This window comes from Lethenteron reissneri, chromosome 55, assembly GCF_015708825.2.
Source record: "Lethenteron reissneri isolate LAM-NWPU_2019-01 chromosome 55, ASM1570882v1, whole genome shotgun sequence".
Classification (NCBI taxonomy): Eukaryota; Metazoa; Chordata; class Hyperoartia; order Petromyzontiformes; family Petromyzontidae; genus Lethenteron; species Lethenteron reissneri.
The window spans coordinates 12774013-12801000 of record NC_083833.1 but is presented as its reverse complement, the minus strand read 5'-3'; the positions used below and the strand labels follow the sequence as shown (position 1 = coordinate 12801000).

The window sequence follows — 26988 nt, the reverse complement described above, 5'->3', positions numbered from 1 at the left end:
CAGGTGGACTTCTCCACAAATCTGGCTGTCGCCTGATGAAGCTCGTAGTAATTACTGGCGAAATGTCGTATTCAGATTGTAAATGTTGTGGCTTGGCTCTCCAATACACCGGTGTGCTGTACTAATGACGAATTGACGTGTTCTGTTTATATGACAACCCTTACTAGTTGGCTGTGTCGGGTGGTAGCGGGTTTTAACGTCACATTTATATATTTACGCGATCTAACCCAAAAGAACGCTAATTTGGACCTATTCTTACTTTTCATACTTTGATACTGGCCAAAAAGGAGGCCATGATACATTGTTATTTATGCGCTCTAACCCAAAAACAACCTCTATGCAAGTACGCAGGTAGGTAGGTGCGCAGGTACGCAGGTAGATACGGATGTACGTACGCAGGTATAAGGTACGCACGAACTGTGGTGGGTGTGGAGCTCACCTCGGCACTGGTAGCCTTGCTTGTTGAGGCCCCTGCGGGACAGAGAGAGACGCACGGCCGCGTGAGGAGCACACCCAGCACAGACACAACGCGCCCACCCTGACTCATCGTTCTAGGTCCACTCGGGTGCTTTACTTAAAATACCGTACAGTGTACTCGGTGTTTTGGGTTTAAGGACGAGTCAAAGTAGGCATGGGCAGAGGATCCTGTTCAGAAAAGTTAACTACGTCGCCTTGGTTGCAGGAGGTCGTGGGTTCAATCTCAACCCTGGAGACGCTTGCTGCTGTATATGTGGAATTTGTCCACTCACCCACACTCATCCACACTCATCCATACACAAATACAAAGATCCCCCGTGTAGCCTTAACAGACTGTAGGGGCAAGCGCCGTTAGCAAGCACCTATAAAGGCCGGTACTGCATACGAGGGGGTGGGTGAACAACACCACGTCCGGCCACCTTTGTTTCCCCAATGACGATGTTTAAACGTCACACCAGGTACTCATTTGAGGCTGAGTCGACCTAGGGGAGGCCCAGGACCGGTTCAGATAATCGTCACTGGTGTTGGCCTTGAGCGGGAATCGAACCCGGGTCGCCAGGTTCATAGTGCAGCGCGCTAACCACTACACTACCGCTCCCCTACAACTCTCTCACACTCACCCACCCATTCACCCAAACGCTCACACCCACACTCACCACACAAACTCCTTGCAGACCGAGCAGAACGTGGGCTGTGGGAAGAAGGTGGCGGTGAATTGGTGGCCCTTGACGTGGTGCACCTTGGCCTGCTTGATGGCGCCGCGGCGCTTCTTGAGCGGCCCGCGGGCCTCTGCTCGCGCGCTTTCATCTGCGAAAGACAAAGATCCCCCCCCCCCCCCACGTAGCCTTCAGAGACTGTCGGGGTAAGTGCCGTTCGCGAGCAGCTTGAGGGGGTGCGTGACCAGCAACCACGCCCGGTCGCCTTTGTCTTCCCGATGGTGATGTTTTACACACCACATCAGGTACTCATTTGAGGCCCAGGATTGGTTCAGATAATCGTCACTGGTGTTAGCCGTGAGCGGGAATTTAACTCCGGAAAGCCAGGTTCGTAGTGCAGCGCGCTAACCGCTACGCCACCGCTCCCCATTAACACGCACACCAACACACACTACCTCACCTGATATATAGGAGGTTATGGGTTCGATCCCGATCCTGACGCCTGTTGTATATTTGGAGTTTGCGCGTCTCTCTGGGTCCTTTCGGTTTTTCCCTCCACATTAAGTCATCAACATCACGCGATCAGAGTATTTGGCTATTGCTATAAATTTCCACGTGACGAAAAGCCGATTCGCTTCTGAAAAAAGAGCTACATTGGGCCTTGACCTGGTAAAATAAAAATACCATAGTTTCGTGTTATTACAATTATTCTGCTTGTTTATCCGGCACACTCTATCTCGGGAGGGATGCTACTAAGTTTTTTCTCAGTCGGAAGGCAACATTTCTGCTGCTGCGTGTGATTCCCATTGAGCAATCTGCGGCTGCGATTTCAGCGCTTAGAATAATTGTTTGGCTGTGGGGGAGGCGGAAAGTGGAGAAGCCAGAGGAAACGCATTGCGGAACAAGGGCAGAGAGAGAGACGTACACACTCCAAGCGCAAAACACAAAGATCCCCGTGTAGCCTCAACGGACTGTTGGGGCAAGTGCTGATAGCGGGCAGCACCCACGAAGGCCGGTACAGCACACGATGGGGTGGATGGCCAGCACCACGCCCGGCCGCCTTTGTCTCCCTAGTGGCAATGTTTTTACACATCGCACCAGATACACATGTGAGGCTGAGTCGACGTAAGGGAGGCCCAGGACCAGTTCAGAAAATCGTCATGGATGGTGTTGGTGTCAGTGAGCGGGAATCGTACTCGGGTCTCCGGGTTCGTACCGCAGGGCGCTAAAACACTCCACTACCACTCCCCGTACTCACAGTGATACACAACAACAACCGCCATTCGCCACTAAGTTGCGGTGACGTCACCACGGCGCTTGTGCCAGGCTATGTGCACGTTGATTCCACGTGAAGTGTCGAACGCCCGCCGGCAGGAGGTCACGGGGCAGACCCAGGTGCCACGGGTCGACTGACTGAGATGACTGGCCGATACACCACCTGTGCCGCTCGTTGTTGTGAGCGTCGCTCCTTTCCACCCTCCGTTGTTGTTGGAGGGCGACTGCCTCCAACTGCCCAGTAGCATCCTTTACGAGCCTCCTTCACAGAAGCCGATCTTGACACCGCTGGTACCAGTCATCGGCAAGTCCACTCAGCTCCACATCCTCCTGTACCACATCACTCCATCTCTTCTCTAGCCCGTTTAGCCCCCTCTATCGGGCCGAACAAAAGCTGTTTAGGCATGCGGTGGCTGGGCATGCGGGTTCCATGACCCAGCCAACGCAGCCTTGCCTGCCGGAGGAGCTCACCGATGGGACTTTGTCCAGATCTTTCAAGGATTTGTGAGCTCCTCACACAATCCAACTTGGTTAAACCCAGGATGGATCGTAGGCAGGCCAGCCTAAATGTTTCTAACCGGCGAAGATGTTCCATTAGGGGGGTCCACGTTTCGCAAGCGTAGAGAAGGGAGGGAATGACTGTGGCCGAGAAGACCTGAAGCTTTGTGCGGAGCGACAGACCAGGTAGTTTCCACACAGCGTTACGCAACCGATGAAAGATAATGCTGCTCGACTGATTCGGAATGAGACCTCTGCTGTCAAACCGAAGCCGGTCATGAGCACATATCCCAGGTATGGGAAACTATCAACTCTCTCCACAACTGCCCCATCACCAATTGGGAGTGGTGAGGGTGGAGTGTCTGATGGTTACAAAACACCCAGGCAGGTGCTTAGTTTTGGTGGGGCTGATGGTAAGGCCCCACCTCTTAGTGGCAAGCTTCAGGTTCAGCAGCAGCGCCTCCAAATCTTCCTCTGAGTGAGCAGCAATTACCAGATCATCGGCATACATAACATGGTTGACGAATAGGCATCGATCAGCCTCCCATTGTATTTGTACCAGATGTAAATTCCTCTGGTACAGCCATCGAAGGGTTCACGAACTACGTGGTCGAAATACATGTTAAGGAGCCAGAGGACATCCCTGTCGCACCCCAAGGTGAATAGGGAATGGCTCCGACTCCCGGCCACGTAGTTTTACCCGAGCCCGCTCACCATCATGAAGGTCCTTAATGATCATGAGCAGAGAGTGTGTGTGTGACACACACACACTGACACACTCAACACCAGTGGCACCCGAGTCAGGAATCGAACCCAGGCTCCTTCTAGACTGCGAGGCTCAGGCATGACCACTGCTTTACCGTCTAGGGATCGGCAGTCCCCACCTGTATGACCGTTTAACACCCCTAGAGCCACCTCACGGCAGCAGCAGCATCATCGTCCGCACCAACACCACCATCACCACCACTATCACCATCATCATCACCACCACCATCACCACCATCATCACTATCACCACCACCACCGAGCACACGCCCACGCCAACGGTTCCCAATAGTGTTTTTGGGAAATACAAATTTTGTTTTTATTTCTAATGAATATATATATTCACAATTATTTATTATTTATTACTACTACGACTAGTATTATTGTTGAACTCGGAAAATGATGTCCTTAATGGCCTCAGAGCCACTCCCAGGCTCTGGCCACGTCTCTTATCAGTCGTTTGCAGAACAGGCCACAGCACCCAGAACACAAACCAAAATGCACACACACGCACGTACACACGTACACGCATGCACACATGCACGCACACACACGCGCACTTACGCAAAACCACAAAAACCACCACCATCGCCAGCACCCCCCCCCCCCCCATTACCCCCCTAACCCCCACCCCGCCCCTAACCCACCCACGCATGCACAACCACCGTCTTATCTCAACGCCTTTCGGAAAATATCAGAACCCCTTCGGGCTCTATCACAAGGGGCCACGCGTCCGCAGGTCCCCAGCCAGAGCTGTTGGGGTGGTTTTCTTTTTTTCATGTTATTCGTGTTTACGTAAATGGGGAGAGCCGCGTGGCATCGCCCTCGCGTTTCCCATACCTGTCGGCCCATACGGTTTACCCCGTATTCTTGTATAGGGAAATTGAGTTTTCAGGTCCATGTTGCGTACAGCCGTTTCAATACGGGCAAACTTATTATGTTTTGTCTATTTGTTTGTGTTTCTCCCTTGTCATGGGACTTTGGAGGATGACCATTCAGATTTATAAGGACACGGGTTGACCAATAAGGTCAGAATTGGTCTGTAATAAGGTGGGGCACTGATACGGGGGTGACAGTTATGTCTTTCTGTGCCACGTGGGCTCAAAGCAAGACAACTTAGAATAGTAATAATATTGTCATTTTCGCTAGCGTTATTCATGCAATTGCATCCCAAAATGCTGCTACGTGAATTGGCCCTTAGATGGATGGTACAAAAACAAAATCCCCAAGACTTTACACCACGAATCAAAAATTAAAAAAGAGTATATCTACGTAAATAACGAGAGAGAGAGTGAAAACTTGTGGCCTTCGCAATGTGACGATGCCAATGGCGCCGCAGGGGCAGATTGTTGCTTGTTGTGAAGATGGGGTCTGTCGGAGCGAAGATGGGGTCTGGCTGAGTAGAGATGGGGTCTGGCTGGGTGGAGATGGGGTCTGGCTGGGTGGAGATGGGGTCTGGCTGGGTGAAGATGGGGTCTGGCTGAGTGGAGATGGGGTCTGGCTGGGTGGAGATGGGGTCTGGCTGGGTGGGAATGGGGTTTGGCTGAGTGGAGATGGGGTTTGGCTGGGTGAAGATGGGGTCTGGCTGGGTGGAGATGGGGTCTGGCTGGGTGGAGATGGGGTCTGGCTGGGTGGAGATGGGGTCTGGCTGAGTGGAGATGGGGTCTGGCTGGGTGAAATGGGGTCTGGCTGGGTGGAGATGGGGTCTGGCTGGGTGGAGATGGGGTCTGGCTGGGTGGAGATGGGGTCTGGCTGGGTGAAGATGGGGTCTGGCTGAGTGGAGATGGGGTCTGGCTGGGTGGAGATGGGGTCTGGCTGGGTGGAAATGGGGTTTGGCTGAGTGGAGATGGGGTTTGGCTGGGTGAAGATGGGGTCTGGCTGGGTGGAGATGGGGTCTGGCTGGGTGGAGATGGGGTCTGGCTGGGTGGAGATGGGGTCTGGCTGAGTGGAGATGGGGTCTGGCTGGGTGAAATGGGGTCTGGCTGGGTGGAGATGGGGTCTGGCTGAGTGGAGATGGGGTCTGGCTGGGTGAAATGGGGTCTGGCTGGGTGGAGATGGGGTCTGGCTGAGTGGAGATGGGGTCTGGCTGGGTAGAGATGGGGTCTGGCTGGGTAGAGATGGGGTTTGGCTGAACCAAGTTTGAATGTTGCACCGCCGGCAAGATTTCCTCAAGGTGTTGCGTTGTTTATGTCGTTGGTTGGAGTGGGAGGGGACGAGGTGGGGGGGTTGAATGCCACGGGCACCGCCGGGGAGAAAGTGCGTTTCGCTATGATTCGGGGAAGCGACGGTGGTGTGGGTTGGACAATAGGTGAGTGGGTGGGTGGGAGAGTGCATAAGTGAGTGAGTGAGCGTGTAAGTGTGTGCCTGAGTGAGGGGGTGATTGAATGGGTGAGTGAGTGTGTGACTGAGTGAGTGGGTGAGTGTGTGAGTGGGTGGGCGATTGAGTGAGTGGGTGAGTGTGTGAGTTTGTGACTGAGTGGGTGAGTTGATCCGAAACGATAATAACAAATGACACGCATCATTACACACCTCTTCGTGCACCACGTGGAAATTCAATTCGCTTTGGCTGCGTCGGGTGGTGGAGGGGTCTTACGACACAAACGTGGCCGGGACATCGCTACGTGCCGGCATAACCCGAAATATCAGTGGTATAGACGTGTGTGCGCGCGTGGAGATAACTTGTCAGGGGACTCGAGTTTGATACGCTCTGAAGATTATTTTTTCCAAACCACACAACAACAATAAAGCCCCAACGCAAAGTGGTACAGTCCAGGCTTGTGGTGGCTGTGGGCGTCAGGCATGGATGAAGGTGGAACATTCCATTATCCGTGCCCAAGGCGTGTTTTGTTTTTAAATTCAAACTTAATTGCTCAGCATACACACACAACACCAATAGGCCCAAAACGTCAAGCCACCAGCAACAAACAGCCCTATCAGTAAATTTTGCATCGGATTTTCCGAGGCTTCGACTCGAGAAACAGAATCCCATGCATTCTCCAAGCAGGGGGTGTGGGTAGCCGGGTCTGCGTGTATGTGTTGTATGCGAGAACTTCTTTCGCACTGTACGTAGCCAACCGCGCTAATCAGAGGTGCGGGGAAGGTCAATAAACTAAATACACAAAAAGACAGTTGGAAAGAAATTAGTTTTCAATCTAGATGATGATTTAGAAGTGCATAGCTCGCAGTGGCTTTATAATATCAGAAGTAAAAGCGTTCCAGACGGCCGTCTTCGTTCCAGACGGTTAGCTAAAAGCCGCTGCTGCTGCGAGGGTGGCAGGAGTTCGCGTGGTTATGGTTTACACTCCTTGACGAGATCAGCAAGCACTTTGCATGTAATGAGAACGACCCTGTAGTTGTACATCATGGGTCGATGTTTTCAGTTGAAATGTTCACATCAGTTAACTTTCCACGCATTACAAAACCACGCTCCCATTTCCGCCCGGTTGCCGCGTCACCGTTCGGCAAAAGCCCGGTGTGTGCGTCCCTCGTAGGATGTCCAGGAAACAAATAATCATCATCGTCATCATCGTCATCTTCATCATTGGTCAATGTCAATCCACTGCTGGATGGCAGCAGTGGATGTTAACTACCTCGCCGGGTATGCAGTAGGTCATGGGCTCGATCCCGACCTCGCCGCATGCTGTATTTGTAATTTGCATGTTTCTCTCGCCCCATGGTCACGTGGATTTTTCTCCAGCTCATCTGTTTTTTTTTCCTCCAGATTTAGCATCAACATCGCGTATTTAAAAGTATTTGGCTGCTATACATTTCCACGTGATGACGATAAGCCACTTCGTCGAGCTACTGTCATTTGCAATATCCAGGGTCGCTTCTGAAAAAGAGCTGCATAGCTCAGTGGGGTATCACCTGCTAAAAAAAAGAGTCTAATAGTAACGCCACACTACCACCAACGCTTATCGCTGTCTTAGAGAGAGGCGCAGGAGGAGGAACCACAGACAAGTAGGGAGGTAGCAGCAGCAGCCATGTGCTGCGCTGGTGCCAAATTCCCAACGCCCCCTCGCCCCCCATCCCCCAAAGCTTGGGGTCCTCTAAATATGAAGGTGTTATCGGGCAATGATTGAGTGCTTGTACGTGTGCAAGGAAACTGGAGCACCCGGATAGAAAACACACATGCATGCGAGGGGGAAACATTATATCCCGTACAGATAGAACGTATTGAGATTAGTCTGCACGTCACTGCATCTGCACCGCCTTCTCCTGGCAGAGCCAGGGTACGGCTCCTCATCGACGCCCACCCATGGGAAGGGAGTTGGAACAGATGATGATTGGTCCATATTCCGCATTCTGCAGACAGAGCCAGAGTACGGGCTCCTCGATGCCCACGGGCGAAGGGAGTTTCACAACGTCTCTGTGTGATCCACCAACGCTCGCCACTGCCTCCACAGCGCTAGATCGTCACGACAGGGGACCACGTGCATAACGTAGCTACCGATGTAATAATTGTTAGTAAGTCGGAGGACAAGCATATACTGTCTTTAAATGTGTTAATGGTCAGCGGCATAAATTGTGTTTCTTCGAAAAACCAATCATCGTTAAAGTCATAAATAAGAATAAATATTGTACAAATGTACATTTGGCAATCCAAATCTTTTCGCGGTTTGGTTCGCAAGTGTTAGCTCGCATTCGAAAGTCAGATGGTTCAAAAAATATACTATGGACGCTCGTTTGTAAGTGTGGATGTTCGGAAGTAGGGGATTGCCTGTACAGCAATACTCCGGTGTAAGTTGGGAATGCGTTCCTAAAAAGGTGCGACGACGAGTATCAAAACGGCGTCAATCAAAGCGATTTTCCCACGAGGGCTAAACAAAGAAAACGTAGGGTACAGTGACACGCTGTGTTCACGTGCACATCTTCACCCTAGACGTATCCACAAGGTTAGATTCAAGTGTGGCTATTCATAAGTGTAGATATTCCTAAGTGTGGATGTCCTTCCCAGGCTCACCTTCACTGTCCTGTAAGCACTGCACGGTTGTGAGGACGCGGCCCTGGGGCTTCAAGTCCAGCTGGGAACACATAAGCACGCACATACAAGACACTCATCAACACACACACACACGTAGTCCGCAGGCCCAAGCAGCTTTTGTTTCGTCGGAAAGAGGGGGCTAAAGGAGCCAGGCATGTGTTCTAGATAAGAGATGGACTGATGTGGTACAGGAGGATGTGGAGCTAAGTGGACTTGCCAATGATGAGTACCAGCGGTGTCAATATTGGGCTCTGCGGAGGAGGCTCGTGAAGGACGCTACTGGGCAGTCGGAGGCCATCGCCTCCGACTGCCCAGTAGGACGGAGGAGCTCACAACAACGAGCGGAGCGTCGAGTAGATAAAACGCAGAACATTGGCACAGCAGGGGGGCAGGGAGGTACAACTGGTGCATCTGAAAGTCATCTCAGTCGGTTAACCAATGGCACCACCTGGGTCTGTTCCGTGCCCTCGTGTCGGCAGTGAGCGTTCGACATTACACGCAGCCTCAGGCAGGTGCACCTAGCCTGGCACAAGCGCCGTGGTGCCGTCATTGGCGCTTCGTGGTGAACGGCGGCCATAGTATTAATGAGTACGGGGAGCGGTGGTGCAGCGGTTTGCGCACAGCGCTACGAACCCTGCGACCCAAGGTCGAATCCCGCTCACGGTCATCATCAGTTACAATTATCTGAACCGGATATTGGGCCTCCCCTAGGTCGACTCAGCCTCAAATGAGTACCTGATTCGGCGTGTAAAAACATCGCCACTGGGGAGAGAAAGGCGGTTGGGCGTGGTGCTGGCTACCCGCCCCTTCGTGTGCCGTTCCGACCTTCTAAGGTGGTGCCCGCTAACAGCACTTCCCAAACAGTCTGCGAAGGCTACACGGGGGGGACCTTTGCCTTTGCGTTGTCTGTTCTTTAACATGGGGTTTAGTGGTGATTGGGCTGAAGGTGGAGGGGTCACCAACCCCTCGCACCCGTCCACAGCAACTGTGGTGGCTGTGAGTGCCACGGGGGGAACAGCCCGATCGCTATCGGCCTCCACCCCCCACCCCCGGTGGCATTGCTCACAGCTACCGCAGCGTGACCATTCGGCAACTACCGAGGAGGAGATGGGTGGGTGGGGGCCGTTTTGCCAGTCTCTAAGTCGCTTCCTCATTGAAGCAATCCTGCTCAGTATGTGAGAGACTGCAGTTCCAGACATTTAGCCAACTTGTGCTTAGCTTCTTCTTCTTCCGTACGGCTGCAAACATAGATGCAGAGACAACGACTGTAATTTTACATTGGAGGTGGTCAAGCCCATATAACCGCATCAGGAGCCAGCGGATGAGTGAGTGTATCATCATCATCATCGCCGTGATGTCTCCTTCGTATTTGTGGATCGGGTCCTTGCGTCGTTGCACGTTGTACTACGGTCTCTGTCCTGGATGACCACAGACGCCACAACACTACAGGAGAGTTTTTGATTTTCCATTTGTGCATCATCAGGTTTCCGCATCTGCTGCTACTGGCACGGTTTGTGCGGTGAATGCGGTTCAGGGTGGACCATCAGGAGCTTCGTGGCATATCACAAACTGTGATAAGCTGAGGAGCCAACAGTGATGTGTTCCCATCGGAGACATTTGGATCGTACGCCTCCAAGTCCAAATTCCCCCTCAGATGCCTGAAAAATTGGAGGAGGAAGTAGTCTCGACCCCTGCGAGTGGCTGGCTGATGTGCCATCTGTTGTGGAATTATGAAGGGCGATCCGAAATCTAAGACCAGTAGAAATGGGTGCCAAAGATAACATCCGAAGCAAATCGCTGAGGTAGGGTGTTGATTTTATGCAGGCTGTCCTATTTAAAAAAAAACAAGAATTTTTCTGTTTTTATTTACCAGGTAAGGCCCACTGAGCTATGTAGCTCTTTTTCAGAAGCGACCTGGCTATCACAGATGATAGCTCAGCAAAGTGGCTTATCAACGTGTGGGAATGTATCGAAGCCAAATACCCTAAAAGCGTGATGAGGATTATAAATATGGAGGGAAAAACCGGAGGGCCCAAAGAAAAATCCACACGTCGACCATGGGGAGAGAGACGCGCAAACTCCAAATATACAGCAGGCGTCAGGGTCGGGATTCAACCCACAACCTCCTGCATAACAGGGGGGCTACAATCAAGTGGGATCTAACCTGGGCGGAATGGTTTTAAAACTATTCAATCAAAGACAACTTTCAACAACAACACGATTTTTTTTTGTGCTCGCCGATAGCTCCAGTTACCCAGAATTCCGCGATGCCCTCGGCGGAGTTCCGGCATTTTTGCACCAGCGACTGGAGCGGCACCTCGGTGTCGGAAATCGGCCGCCCTGCCGCGCTCATCACGATCACCTGGTGGGGGGTTGGGGGGTGGCAGAGGGCAAGGGGGGGGGGGGGTAGCGGAGTCGGCGCCGGTTGATGGAGCGGGGGCAATCACCTCCCCCCCCCCGCCAGTACCCCAACTCGAGATACTCAATCCTGCGATGTGTAGAACATTTACCGGAGACAGTGTGTGTGTCGTTAAGGCCACTTCACGTGGCTTTAAAGTGCACTTAGCCGGGCACAAGCGCGGTGGTGACGTCGCCGCCACTTAGTGGCGAATGGCGGTTGTTGTTGTGTGTTTAATCTTGATTTGAAACTTTCGTGACCGCAAGGATCCATACTCTTTGGTTCTTTCGGTATCACGTAGGTAGAAAAAAAACAGATCACTATACGTGACTTTACCGAAAGAACCAAAGAGTATGTTGTGTGTTTGTTATGAATATAGGGATGCTGTTTCAGTCCGATCATTTCTACGATTCATCGTCTCCACGATACAATTTTGACCCCGGAGTGAGGATGATGCGTGTATTTAACCCTAACCCCAACTACAATATTTTAACTCGCCACCTTCCCATTGCTGCGAGCCGCTCTGATATGTGGTGGTCTCTGCTCTGATGTCGATGTGGTGGTCTCTGCTCTGATGTCTATGTTGTGGTCTCTGCTCTGATGTCGATGTGATGGTCTCTGCTCTGATGTCGATGTGGTGGTCTCTGCTCTGATGTCTATGTGGTGGTCTCTGCTCTGATGTCGATGTGGTGGTCTCTGCTCTGATGTCGATGTGGTGGTCTCTGCTCTGATGTCTATGTGGTGGTCTCTGCTCTGATGTCTATGTTGTGGTCTCTGCTTTGATGTCGATGTGGTGGTCTCTGCTCTGATGTCGATGTGGTGGTCTCTGCTCTGATGTCTATGTGGTGGTCTCTGCTCTGATGTCTATGTTGTGGTCTCTGCTCTGATGTCGATGTGGTGGTCTCTGCTCTGATGTCGATGTGGTGGTCTCTGCTCTGATGTCTATGTGATGGTCTCTGCTCTGATGTCTATGTTGTGGTCTCTGCTCTGATGTCGATGTGGTGGTCTCTGCTCTGATGTCTATGTGGTTGTCTCTGCTCTGATGTCTATGTGGTGGTCTCTGCTCTGATGTCTATGTGGTGGTATCTGCTCTGATGTCGATGTGGTGGTCTCTGCTCTGATGTCGATGTGATGGTCTCTGCTCTGATGTCGATGTGGTGGTCTCTGCTCTGATGTCGATGTGGTGGTCTCTGCTCTGATGTCTATGTGATGGTCTCTGCTCTGATGTCTATGTTGTGGTCTCTGCTCTGATGTCGATGTGGTGGTCTCTGCTCTGATGTCGATGTGGTGGTCTCTGCTCTGATGTCTATGTGGTTGTCTCTGCTCTGATGTCTATGTGGTGGTCTCTGCTCTGATGTCTATGTGGTGGTATCTGCTCTGATGTCGATGTGGTGGTCTCTGCTCTGATGTCGATGTGATGGTCTCTGCTCTGATGTCGATGTGGTGGTCTCTGCTCTGATGTCGATGTGGTGGTCTCTGCTCTGATGTCTATGTGGTGGTATCTGCTCTGATGTCGATGTGGTGGTCTTTGCTCTGATGTCGATGTGATGGTCTCTGCTCTGATGTCGATGTGGTGGTCTCTGCTCTGATGTCGATGTGGTGGTCTCTGCTCTGATGTCTATGTGGTGGTATCTGCTCTGATGTCGATGTGGTGGTCTCTGCTCTGATGTCGAGGTGGTGGTCTCTGCTCTGATGTCGATGTGGTTTCTCTGCTTTGATGCCGATGTGGTTGTCTCTGCTCTGATGTCTATGTGGTTTCTCTGCTCTGGCACAACTGAGCCGCGCTAGGGCCATGCCAGCTTAGGAAGGAGGCACAGATTGTTCTTCCACTGGCATAACCGAGCCACGCCGAGGCCAGTTCGGCAATAAGGTGGCGCCAAGGGCCGTTTTTTGACCGCACAAGCTCAGCCATGCCGCCGACGTAACCGGTAACCAGTTTTGTGACTTCCGGAGCCAGTATTTGGTTCTGAAGACTAGTAACCAGTTAACAACCCTAACACTCGTAACCATTAAATAAAAATGGCAATTGAGTACACGTGGTTTTGGCGTCATCGTACCCGCAGCGCAGGGCGATCCTGTGGGAAGAAGGCGCCGCTGGTTTTCACAGATAGGAACAGTCGACGAGTAGTGGGGGAGACGATGCTCACAATCAGAATATTTACTCATACTGGAGGAATCCATTGAGCTATATAGCAATTTTTCGCAAATGTTGCCACGTGGCAGTGAAGTGGGTGGCGTGAAGTTGGAGCGTTAGCAAGCAAGCACGCACACACACACCACGGGATTAACACCGGGGGGAGCGTCTGCTCGGAGCGTCGATGACATTCGCCACGATGCCGTGCGCGCCGATCACGACGGCGGTGGCGGTGACAACCACGGTCATAACCGGGGCGAGCCTACCGGTTCCGCGCACCGCAAACGAGCGGCGTCAACGCATGGCGCTGGCGCCCACCTGCAGCAGGTGCTCGTCGTGCAGGAGGGTGTTGAACTTGGTCTCCCAGCGAGGGTACATGGTGGGCTTGTTCTGGATGTAGGTGACGCCGCCCCGCTCTGCGTGGTGGAGGGAGAGACAGTGGGGGCACCCACAGGAGGGAAGGGGGAGGAAGAGGATGAGGAGGAGAAGGCATCACGACAAAGAGAAGAGGATGGGTCACGGGGAAGAGGGAGAGTCACGAGGGGAAGGGAGAGTCACGAGGGGCATATGGATGAGAGGGGGAGGGTCACGGGGAGGTTGAGAAGCTGTGGAGGAGGAGCTGTGAATGTTGATGTGTGCATACCTCTCAACCCCTTGTCAGTGCCCCACCTTATTACAGACCAATTCAGAACTTATTGGTCACCCCGTGCCCCTTATATATCTCAACGTTCATCCTACAAAGTCCCATCACAAGGGATAAACACAAACAAATAGACAACAAAAATGTTGCTCGGATTGAAACGCGAGTACTCCGTATGGACCTGAAAACTCAAATTCCACGTACAAGAATACGGGTCAACCATATGGGTTTAGGGCTATGTTTATTTTGAACTTATTTCGCACCACACGTAAGCCAACTATGCCAATCGGAGGTGTGGAGGAGGATGAGGCTGTGACGCACTCGGAACAATGTTACGGTAACTGTTGCCAGCAAACCGTCACAAGCAAAAGTTGTCAATAGCATCATCTCTTGTAACAAAACAACATTCGGCTGGGGCAAATTTGATCCAGATTACCAAGTTGTTTCTGAGTGACCAGTTGAGAATTCAAGAGAGTCAGGGATGAGTTTCATTTGCAAGAGTGGCCTGGGTCACCCAAATGAATCAACTAGAAAGTCTATGGATCTCGGCGTGAGTCGATGTGTCTGTGCGTTAGTCGATGTGTCTGTGCCTGAGTCGATGGGTCTGTGCGTGAGTCGATGGGTCTCTGTGTGAGTCGATGGGTCTCTGCATGAGCCTCTGCATGAGATACATGAAGTGATGGGTTTCTGTGTGAGATTATGGGTGTCCATGTAAGACCGTGCGTATCTGCGTGAATCTATGGGTGTCCATGTAAGACCGTGCGTGTCTGCATGAGTCTATGGGTGTGCATGTAAGACTGTGCGTGTCTGCGTGAGTCTCTGGGTGTCCATGTAAGACCGTGCGTGTCTGCGTGAGTCTATGGGTGTCCATGTAAGACCGTGGGTGTCTGCGCGAGTCTATGGGTGTCCATGTAAGACCGTGGATGTCTGCGTGAGTCTATGGGTGTCCATGTAAGACCGTGCGTGTCTGCGTGAGTCTATGGGTGTACATGTAACACCGTGCGTGTCTGCGTGAGTCTATGGGTGTCCATGTAAGACCGTGGGTGTCTGCGTGAGTCTATGGGTGTCCATGTAAGACCGTGGGTGTCTGCGTGAGTCTATGGGTGTCCATGTAAGAGCGATGGTCTCTGTGTGAATCTATGGACCAGCAGCAGCACCACCACCAGCACTGACCATTGGGCACGGCCTGGCGGATGTTGACGGCGCAGTACTGCTGGGTCGAGGAGGCCTCCGGGCGAGACATGCGACAGCCATCACACGTGAGGAAGCTGATGCGGAGCAGAAGCGCCATCGCTCCCTCCCCTCTGCCTACTCTTCCCCCTCCTCCTCTGGGTTCCACAAGTCTCAAGCCAGCACCTGTTTGGATACATCATCATGTGACGTGTAGCGTTGTATTGACAAGTCTCGATTGTTGTAACTCACTACTCTACAGGACGTCTGGCAAAAAACATTTCCACAATGCAGCATGTACACAATTCGTGTCGTGACCGGTACTGCAAGATTTGATCGTATCCATCCAGCTCGCTGAGCTGCGTTGGCTTTCCATTGCCGAACGTGTACGTTGTTATAAGGTCACGCTCATTACACACAAAGTGCTTTCCACAAATGAACCACGATACCTCCCTGATCTCGTCAAGAAACATAAACCATCATCACGCGAACTCCGATCATCGACACAGCAACGGATTTTGGCTGGAAATCGAATAAAGACCACTTCGCGTCACCGCATCGCGCACTTTTATATGCCTTCTGCGGCCGTCTGGAACGTTCTTCCTTCTGATATTAGAAAGCCACTGGAGCAATGTACTTGAACATCATCTAGATTGACAAACATTTCTTTAGAACTGCTTGTTGTTGTGTTTGGTTTGTTGTCCACCTCCCTCACCTCCGAGTAGTGTGGATGGCTACGTACCGTGCGAAATAAGTTCAACATACATATGCCACCAATGTCAATCCACTGCTGGACGAGGGCCTCTTTTCCCAAGCCATCACCACTAGCTTGCGATGTAACAACCCACCCAGCAGATACTCTGCACACCATGGAGCTGATTTCATCGCTCCATCTCCTCGCTTTCCATTCCTCGGCTGCTGCTCCCTTAGCGGGTGCCGCGGTGGCTAGGAGATGTTAAATTCCTCGCCTGGTATACAGGAGGTCGTGTGTTCAATCCCCGCCTATTGTATATTTGTAGTCTGTATGTCTCTCTCTCCTCGTGGTCGCGTGGATTTTTCTCCGGGTCCTCAGGCTTTTCCCTCCACATTTAATAACAGGTATTTAGAGTATTTGGTAACTATAAAATATCCAGGTGATGATGATCAGCCGCCACTTCGTTGAGCTATCATTTGTGATGGCCAGATCGCTTCTGTAAAAGAGCTCTACAGCTCAGTGGGCTTTACCTTCTGAAATATAACATGGTTTGGTAGTGTCCAGTCATTTGGATCGCCATCCATTCTAAACGATGCGCCTCCTGTCCACGCTTCACTCGCATCTCTTCACAGTTTGGACGATGTATTTAATCAGCACGTGCTCTCTGATCCGGGTGTTCTTCTGTTTATCAGTGTATATCGAACGCATATACTGTAATGATATTCACTCATATCGATACAAACATCCCCCGTATCGCCTTAACAACCTGTCGGGGCAAATGCTGTTAGCGAGCACCTATATGAAGGCCGAAACGGTACACAAGCACCACGCCCGACCGCCTTTGTCTTTCTAGTGGAGATGTTTGCACACCACACCAGAAACTCATTTTCGTCTCTGGTGTGGGGTGCAAGTGCTGATTCGGCCCAGGACCGGTTCAGATACTCGCCGCTGGTGTTGGTCGTGAGTGGGAATCGAACTCGGGTCGCGAGGTTCGTAGCGCAGCACGCTAACCGCTACACTATCACTCCCAAACATGCACATACAAGACAAAGATCTCCCTATAGCCTTAACATACTGTTAGGGCAAGTGCTGTTAGCGAGTAGCACCTTGACTTAAAGCTTTCGTGACTGCAGGAATTCATATTCTTTGGGTCTTTCGGTAAAGTCACGTAAATAGGCTAAAATAAAATAACAAAAAAAACTACGACGTTTCGATCACAACACAAGCGGTCGTCATCAGGAGGAGGAAAAAAATAGTCTGCCTCAGCAGCTTTCCTCTTTTTTCCTCCTGGACCCAAAGAATACGAGTAGCACTTATTAAGGCCGGCGCAACACACGGGGGTGGGGGGGCAGTACCACGCCCGGCCGTCTTTGCCTAGTGTCAATGTTTACTACACACAGCACCAGGTACTCATACAGTACTGACACATACACACAACTGCCGCTATTCGCCATGAATGGCGATAACGTCACCACGGCGCTTGTGCCAGGATAGGTCCACTTTCATGCCACGTGAAGTGTCAAAGGCTCACTGGCAGGTCATCGAAAAAGCCCCCAGGTGCCATGTGTTGATTGACTGAGGTTACTGGCAGTGGCACCACCAGCTGTACCCCCTCCTGTGCCAACTTGCTGCGTTTTAACCACCCGTCGCTCCGCTCATTGCTGTGAGCGTCGCAGGTCGACTGCCTCCAACTGCCCAGCAGCGCCCTTAACGGGCCTCCTCAACAGAGGCCGATTTTTGACACCGCTGGTACCGATCATCGGCAAGTCTACTCAGCCCCACATCCTCCTGTACCACATCACTCCATTTCTTCTATGGCCCGTGTCGCGTTCGTGTAGCCCCCTCTATCCGGCCAAACAGAAGGTGCTTGGGCATGCGGTGGCTGGGCATGCGGCCTATGTAAAGATCCTGTGAGCTCCTCACAATGTGATCCAGTATGGTAAAACCCAGAGGTGACGTGGGTGGACTTTATCTACCAGAGGATTGACCACAGCAGCGGATTGAGCATGGCTGACTATGATGCACATATTAGAATAAAATTCCAGCAAATTCAATCTATGTGTTAGCCCATCGGTGGAGTGGCTGACCACTCAGATATTTACTCTAGCTGGTGCTGCTGCACAAGCACAAAGAACAACACAACTCACTACACCTTTCTGGCCTTTATGTATCGTGAAGAAGGGCCATTGCCCGAAACGTCACCTGTTATATACTCTGATATTTTTGAGGCCAGTGTTATTGGCGAATGTCTTGCGATTTCAATCTGATCAGCAGCCTTTGTTTGAACAAAAACCCATTGGCCGGTTTCGACACTATATTATTTAGATTGTTTGGCTGCTGCTATCAACGCCCACATGGTAAGCCACTTTGTTGAGCCATCATTTGTGGTCAGGTCGCTTCGGAAAAAAGAAGCTAATAGCTCAGTGGGCTTTAGTTGGTAAATAATACAAATGGTTTGGTTTTATTTGTAGATATTGTTTAGTGATTTGTTTACTCTTTTCTAAACTTTGTACTCCTATCGTGTCTTTGTATCATTTGTTGTTGTAACGTTTTGACCTCGTGCCCCAACTCGACATTTGTGAAAAAGAGCTTTATAGCTCATCGGATTCCTCCTGCAGTATAAATAAACATTCTGATTCTGATGAGTGTCGTCTCATCAGGAGAGTCGGGTTTGTTAAAAAAAAAACGCTGATCAGAGGGTGTCGACAAGAGCCCTGCTGATGGACCATGGAGCCCCAGTCAATGCTAACATCAATGCCAGTGAGTTTACGTACGCTTGTTGTACGGCACTATACAAATATCTATTGACCCGGCCGATTAATTTGCAGGTGTACCCCGCTACACTTAAAACAGAAGGTATGCATTCTACCTTAAACAATAAACATACTGTACATTGAAAACTTCTGCGTGTCTAATGATGGTCTAGAAGGGCTAGAGAGCTGATCGGCTGATGTGAACTCTAATGATACTCTAGAATGACTAGAGAGCTGAGTGAGTGATGTGGACTCGAGTGATGTTATAGAAGGGCTAGAGAGGTGAGTCAACGAGTTTAACGCTGCCATCCGTAATATATGGAGCAGTGCCATCACACAACACAGTATTTAAACACGTGTTGAGAAAGAGAGTCATGAGAGAGTAATTAAAGGGTAAAAATGGAACTCATCAATTATGCATCTCTGCCACATGTCACCTCACTTCCCTCGCTCTGCTTCTTCCCTCGCACTGCTGCACTCCGGAATTCCCTCCTCCCATCACCACGATCATCGTCTCTTATCCTCTCCCAAGGCTATAATAATAATAAAAACTCGCTCCATTCAAGAATCCCGCTATTTTAAACTAAACACATTTTTTTTATTTTACCAGGTAAGGCCCACTGAGCTATGCTGCTCTTTTCAGAAGCCACCCGGCCACGAATGATAGCTCAACGAATAAGCTTATCATCACGTGGAAATGTATCGCAGCCAAATACTCTACACGCATGATATTGATTCTAAATGTGGAGGGAAACACCGGGTAACCCGGAGAAAACTCCACGCGTCCACCACGGGAAGAGAGAGAGAGGCAGACGTGAGTGTCGGAATCGAACCCACGTCCTCCTGTATCCCTGGCGAGGTGGTTAACATCACGCTACCGTGGCGCCGTAAACTTGATGGGTGCTCTTTGTTGCTGGCTGCTCGACGTTTGGAGCCTTCGCGTGGCTCCTCGTGCTGAGCAGAACTAATTTTAAGGAGCAGGAGAAGGACTCGGACTCACCCGGGTCACTCGGCTGGGTGTTGTCGCCTTCTGTAAAGAGCAGCTGCCGTGTCTCGTGGAGCGTGGCGGTTCGTCTTGCTGCTGTTGCTGTTAAGGAAGAGACTTGAGGCTAGTATCAAGCTATGCTGCTGTTGTTGTTGTGGTGGTTGTTGTGTAATGGAGGACGAGATGAGAGAGTCCACTTGTCGCTGTCCACGAGTCACAGTCGGCCGAGTCCCGCTCTGATCGTCATCGCTCATGGGCTTGGAGAGCTCTCGCGTGGGCTGGCACACACATACACACATATACACACATACACACACGTACACACACATACACACACACCTACATACACACACATATACATACACACACATACACACACATACAAACACATACACATACTGACATACACATGCGTACACACGTACACACACATACAATCACATATACAAACATACAAACACATACACACACACATACTGACATACACACACGTACACACATATACGCACAAACATACTGACATACACACGTAAACACGCGTACACACATACACACACACATACAACACACACACATATATACACACATATACACACGTACACACACGTACACACACGTATACACACACGTACACACATATACACTCATATACAAACGTACACACACGTACGCATACGTACACACATACACACACATACACACACACGTACAAACACATACACACAAAAACACATATACAAACACATACAACAACAACCGCCATTCGCCACTAAGTGGCGGTGACGTCACCACGACGCTTGTGCCAGGCCATGTGCACCTTGAGGCCACGTGAAGTGTCGAACGCCCGCTGGCAGGAGGTCACGGGACACACCCAGGTGCCACCGGTCGACTGACCGAGATGACCGAGATGACTGGCTGATGCACCACCTGTGCTCCCTACTGTACCAACTTGCTGTGCTTTAGCCACCCGGCGCTCCGCTCGTTGTTGTGAGCGTCGCTCCTCCGCCCTCCGTTGTTGTTGGAGGGCGACTGCCTCCAACTGCCCAGTAGCGTCCCTCACGAGCCTTCTCCACAAAGGCCGATCTTGACACCGCTGGTACCAGTCATCGGCAAGCCCACTCAGCTCCACGTCCTCCTGTACCACATCACTCCATTTCTTCTCTAGCCCGTGCCGCGCCCGTTTAGCCCCCTCGATCCGGCCGAACAAAAGCTGTTTATGCATGTGTAGGGGTGTTAAAGAGAGGGCCCGTTATGCATGGCAGCCTATGGAAAACAAACACAGTGGGCGGGGCTACGTAAGTGCACGGGGAGGTGCCCTCTACGACGTCCGAGCCAGACACTCTGGGGGGGGCTGGTTCGAACGTTATGATCCCCCGGGGCCCCACCCCTCAGGGAGGGGTTGGGTATAAAAGGGGATGTTTCAAAGGGCTCGGGAGTTATGTGTTAAGCTAAAGGAAGAAGACTGAAGACGTCTTAGATAGAGCCCTGGACTCCCCTCGTTCGATGTCCTTATCAGGGCCGGACAGGACTGAGCCAGTGGCGTGGTCCCGAAAGCCAGAGCCGGTGCTCTTGTAAGAGCTGGTCTGGGACTCCGGGTACCGGGCCCGACTTACCAGTGTCGGGCCAGCTAGCCTCCCCTAGCCCATTAGTGGAGGACCCAGGGCTAGGACAGAGTTAGCTAGGGGTGTATCCCGAGTTTTACGGGTGAGGGGGCCGATACCCCCTCGAGTGTTATATGACCCCTATTGTGAAATAAATATACGTGTGCCTCAACCTCGGTGTCAAGCGTCTTCACCGGTACTTCAACTGGAGTCAGAAGTAATACGAACATGGACACGCGGAAAACAGCTCGGGCCAAAGTACCGCAGGAGGAAGACACTGCCGAGATCGTCGAGCCCGAGACGCCTCCTGGCGATGGCTAAGTTGGCCTTCCCTCGTATGGACGACGACGGCGTGGACGCAATGGTCACTGAGAAAATCCTCCTCCTGGCAGACGACCTTGACATCGCTGTCGTCGCACAGGAGGACGCGGAGATGACATCGCTCCAGGCGGCGCGGCTCCTCCACGCCAACCTCCTGTCACTGCGGCGGAAAGCCAGCAGGGCATCGGCGGGGCGTGCGGTGGCTGCAGCCACCCTTCCGACGGAGGAGCTCTACGCCGTCGACCACCGACGGCAACAGGCGACGGGAGCACGGTCGGGCCGGGACGGGTCGGGCCGTTTCGACCGTCCGTCACCTCCGACGGCGCTCCCGAGGTGTTTCAACTGCGGCGTCCGGGGCCACGTCGCCTCGGGGTGCCGCTCTCCTCGTCAGCGCGGGACGACACCTCAACGGGACGACGGGCCTCATCACAAGCTCCACCATCATAACCCGGCGAGTCGCGGCACCCCACATGTTTGGCCCACGCACACGCCCGTCACGCACTCAAACACCGCAACGAGAGGGGGGCCGATATCGCGCACCATCGCACCATCACGCACCACTCTGGGTACTCATATCGAACCCGGCCAGTGGTCCGTGCTGGCCGATCGTGTGGTAGCCGCATCGTCGGGGTCGTCGGCCGTTGTGGGGCACATCGACGGGGTTGAGGTGCGCATCCTGGTCGATACGGGAGCATCGGCGACCATTATTTCGGAGTTAATTTACAATATTCTCCCTGTCCGGAGCCGTCCTTTGATGCCTGTTAACGTACCATTCTATGCGGCTAACGGGGGCTCACTTGGCATCATCGGACAAATTCGTGCCCAAATTTGTATTGGGGAAATTAAATTGTCTGGGCCGATTTTTGTTTCCTCCTCACTGGCGGTTCCGTGCCTGCTGGGGACGGACTTCCTGGCCAAAATGCCGATTAGGATATTAATCGACCAGGGATGCATTGAGCTCCCGTCGGGCAGACGCATGGCGTTTCTGCCATCGCCAGTTACGACTCGGACGGCGTTCGCGACGGTGCCGGCATTCGTAGAGAGAACGGTGCGCGTCCCTCCGGGGGCACAAATGTTGATTCCTTTGAAACTTCGGCGGCCCTTCGCTAAGGGTATTGGGGCCCAAGGGGTTCTGCTGGGGCCGTCTAGGGCAGGGGTTAGTGGACCTCAATTACTTCCGGCCCAGACCATAGTAAGAGGGGACGGTGAACCCTTCATCGCGGTCCTCAATGTGGGCTCGCAGACGGTGGTGGTCCCACAGGGGACCGTGCTTGCTCACGCAACGCCGGTGCCATGTGAGGAACCCGTCGCAAATCACGTCAGCGTTGTCCCTGCGCCGCGACCGCATTCGGACAGCGATGAAGGGTGGCTCGAGGCGCTTTGTGCGGGATCGACGGACCTGTCAGATTCAGAGCGTCAACAACTTAAAACACTACTGCGGGAATTTTCCGACGTTTTTAGTCGGAATAAATACGATTTGGGTTGTACTCACCTGCCTGCATCTCCATATTGACACGGGTGACAGCGCGCCAATTCGCCAAAATCCGTTTCGGTTGAGTCCCGCCGAAAAGGACCATGTCAAATCGGCTGTTGATGACATGTTGGCTGCCGACATCATTTCTCCTTCCACCAGCCCTTGGGGAGCGCCGATCGTCCTGGTTAAAAAGCAGGACGGATCGTTGCGGTTTTGCGTTGATTTTCGGCGCCTTAACAAAATTTCGGTTGCCGACGCATACCCGCTCCCTCGGATGGATGAATCGCTGGACGCCTTGGCGGGAGCGCGATTCTTTTCCACACTGGATTTACTTTCGGGATTCTGGCAGCTTCCTCTGGACGATGATTCAAAGCCTAAAACTGCTTTCCGTACACCGCACGGCCTGTTCCAATTCAACCGGTTGCCGATGGGCTTACACTCAGCGCCGGCAACTTTCCAGCGTTTGATGGAATTGGTTTTGGCTGGATTGCAATGGGAGTCGTGCCTCATTTATTTGGATGACGTTATCGTCTTTGGTAAAACTTTTGACGAACATCTCCAGAAATTGCGGGCGGTTTTCCTAAAGATGCGGGCTGCTAATTTGAAATTCAAGCCCCAAAAATGCCATTTATTGCGCGATTCGGTGCGTTATTTGGGGCACATCGTGGGACGCTCAGGTATTGCTACCGATCCCGCCAAAACGCAGTGTGTCAGCTCCTGGCCGACTCCCACCTCGGTGGGAGAGGTCAGGAGTTTCATTGGCTTCGCGTCGTATTACCGACGGTTCGTCGCTGATTTTGCGACAATTGCCAAACCCCTGCACGCTTTAACATCTAAAGGGGTTCGGTTCCACTGGGGTCAAGAGGAGGAGGCTGCTTTCTGCTCCCTTCGGGACGCCCTGGTAAAAGCTCCTCCCTTGGTTTACTCCGATTTTTCGAAGCCCTTTTTGCTCGACACCGATGCGAGCAACATGGGTATTGGGGGCGTGCTTTCGCAGGTGGTTGACGGCGTGGAACGGGTAGTCGCGTACGGTAGTCGGGTGTTGTCTCCTGCGGAGCAAAGATATTGTGTCACCCGTCGGGAACTGTTTGCAATTGTCTATTTCATCCAACAGTATCGCCCATATCTGTACGGTCGGCATTTCACCGTCCGCACAGATCATGCGGCACTACAGTATGCCCTGCGAGTTCAACAACCATCGGGACAGTTGTCTCGATGGTTGGAGATTCTCCAGGACTTTGATTTTGAAACCACCTACCGTAAGGGCGTTCGCCACACAAATGCGGACGCTCTGTCGCGCATACCAACCACCTCCGAATGTGCATGCCTCCTGGGGTCGGGACGTTGCAGGCCTTCAGGGGACGTATCGGTTCCGGTCTTGGCAGCCACCAACGACGACGAAACATTAATTACTAATACGATCGAACAACAGGGAAGAGATTCCCTGTTGGGGTTGCCCGTCACTGAATGGGGGCGCCTCCAGATGGAGGATACCTCTCTCCTCGGGTGGCGTCGTCGCGTCGGGGGCGCTGGACGGGTGAAGGGTGATTCTGATGCATGGGAAATGGTGCAAGGTCTGCTGATGCATTGGGACGGAAAATCCCAGCGACATCGGCTGGTGGTCCCTTCTGGGTTGCGAGGCAAGGTGGTGTGGGCCGCGCATGAGCGCCTATTACACCTGGGGACCCAAAAGACTCTCGCCTTACTACAACTGGATTTTTTTTGGCCTGGCATGACAAGGGATGTTGGGGATTTATTGGGATCATGCCCTCGGTGTGCGCAACGGAAACCGCCGGCACGGGAGTCTAACCCACCCTTGCAATCGATCAAAGTGTCCAGAATAAATGAGCTTGTCGCGCTGGACATTTTGGGCCCATTCCCCGCCACCCCCAGGGGCAATAGATATTTGTTGACTGGTGTGGAGTATTTTACACGCTGGCCTATGGCCTGGCCCCTTGCCAACCAGTCCGCAGCAGCCATCGCGGATGCCTTTGTTCAGGGATACGTCCTGGACAAAGGTGCTCCGGAACGGCTGCTAACCGACCAGGGCAGAAATTTTTCCGGTAAACTACTCAAACAAGTCTGTGAGCTCCTAGGCACGAAAAAAATTCGTACCTCCCCGTATCACCCGCAAACTGACGGGATGGTCGAGCGCCTGCATCGCACCATTACGTCAATGTTGTCACAACAGGTCTCAGACTCACAGACCGACTGGGACCTGCATATTCAAGGGGTCTTGGCGGCATACCGGATGGCACCCCATGCAGCTACGGGATTCTCTCCCTTTTACCTCATGTACGGTCGCGAACCCGACCCGCCTGTTCGCGCCCAGCTGCAGATCCCCGAGCCGCAAGGGAAAACTAAATTGGCTGACCACGTCAAATTTAATCTGGCCAAATTAACAGAGGCGCGGGATGCTGCGATGCTAAACTCGGACCTCCGTCAAAAGGCGAATGAGCGCCTCAGGCTGGGTCGGGCGCACATGATACAGTGGAAGCCGGGGGACAAGGCATGGCTGCACTGTCCCCAAGTGCCACTGGCAACCTCCTCTAAGCTGGTGCGGTCGTGGCGGGGCCCTGTGGAGGTGGTCGAAGTTTTGCGACCACAGTGCGTGCGCATCAAATGGGGGAAGCGGCGGTGGTTCGTGCACCCCTCTAGATTAAAACCCTTCGTTGCGGTACACAAACACACTTCACATATGCGTGGCCAGACATGTGGGGGGTCGACCGACTCACTGGGTCCGTCTCCGTCGTCCTCACCTAATGCCTTGCCGGCCGTGCCACCTCCAGGTGCATCAGGACTGACGGGCTCACACCCGACCACCCCTCCTGGGGATACCAAAGGTCGCGCGGCGTCGGATGACGACTCACTCCGGGACGGACAATTGCCACCTGCCGGTCCGCCACCCGGAGTTACCCCGTGTGAGGGGCCCGCTGCAAGGACGCGCGCAAAAATGCGCAGACTGTTGTGAAGCCGGAAGATGTGTATATGGGTTGTGTTCATTGTGTGTTGTGTGGGTGGTGTGTTCCCTGCCCATCGAATGTACATACGTTGGGTTCGCCAGGTGTTGTGTGGATGGTGCGTTCCCTGCCCATTCAAATGTACATACGTTGGGTTCACCTGGTGTTGTGTGTATGGTGGGTTCCCTGCAAATTGTATATAGGCTGTTTTTTTTACGGAATTCGTATTTATTCAAGGGGGGGTGCGTCGGGTTGGTTTCTCTTCTTGTTGTTGCATTCTGTTGTGTTCTTCTTGCTGTTCTTGTTATTGTTGAAAAATAGTGAGGCACACGCGCGGTCAAGGGGTAAATGCACTTTTATTGTCATTTTGTTTTGTATGTTGGCAGCCGGGACGGCTGCAAGCTATGCGGGGGGGGGGGGGGGGGGGGGGTGATGTAGGGGTGTTAAAGAGAGGGCCCGTTATGCATGGCAGCCTATGGAAAACAAACACAGTGGGCGGGGCTACGTAAGTGCACGGGGAGGTGCCCTCTACGACGTCCGAGCCTGACACCCTGGGGGGGGGCTGGTTCGAACATTATGATCCCCCGGGGCCCCACCCCTCAGGGAGGGGTTGGGTATAAAAGGGGATGTTTCAAAGGGCTCGGGAGTTATGTTTTAAGCTAAAGGAAGAAGACTGAAGACGTCTTAGATAGAGCCCTGGACTCCCCTCGTTCGATGTCCTTATCAGGGCCGGACAGGACTGAGCCAGTGGCGTGGTCCCGAAAGCCAGAGCCGGTGCTCTTGTAAGAGCTGGTCTGGGACTCCGGGTACCGGGCCCGACTTACCAGTGTCGGGCCAGCTAGCCTCCCCTAGCCCATTAGTGGAGGACCCAGGGCTAGGACAGAGTTAGCTAGGGGTGTATCCCGAGTTATACGGGTGAGGGGGCCGATACCCCCTCGAGTGTTATATGACCCCTATTGTGAAATAAATATACGTGTGCCTCAATCTCGGTGTCAAGCGTCTTCACCGGTACTTCACATGCAGTGGCTGGGCATGCGGGCTACATGACCCAGCCAACGCAGCCTTGCCTACCGGAGGAGCTCACCGATGGGACTTTGCCCATATCTTTCAAGGATTTGTGAGCTCCTCACACAATCCAGCCTGGTTAAACCCAGGATGGACCGTAGGCAGGCCAGCCTAAATGTGTCCAACCGGCGAAGATGC

At 52.5% G+C, this 26988-nt stretch overlaps 1 protein-coding gene across 1 annotated transcript in view; it reads right to left on the bottom strand.

The window, feature by feature from the left end:
• Nucleotides 1-19669, bottom strand: part of LOC133356643 (protein kinase C delta type-like) — a 65404-nt gene extending 45735 nt beyond the window's left edge. Inside the window, exons 1-7 of the mRNA XM_061574270.1 lie at nucleotides 19445-19669; nucleotides 15001-15183; nucleotides 13506-13603; nucleotides 10910-11017; nucleotides 8635-8695; nucleotides 1134-1284; nucleotides 440-471 (exon numbers count right to left, since the gene is read on the bottom strand). Coding sequence (XP_061430254.1) covers nucleotides 440-471; nucleotides 1134-1284; nucleotides 8635-8695; nucleotides 10910-11017; nucleotides 13506-13603; nucleotides 15001-15118 — 568 coding nt within the window. The 5' untranslated portion in view covers nucleotides 15119-15183; nucleotides 19445-19669. The remainder of the gene's footprint in view (nucleotides 1-439; nucleotides 472-1133; nucleotides 1285-8634; nucleotides 8696-10909; nucleotides 11018-13505; nucleotides 13604-15000; nucleotides 15184-19444) is intronic.
• Nucleotides 19670-26988: the final 7319 nt, after the last annotated feature.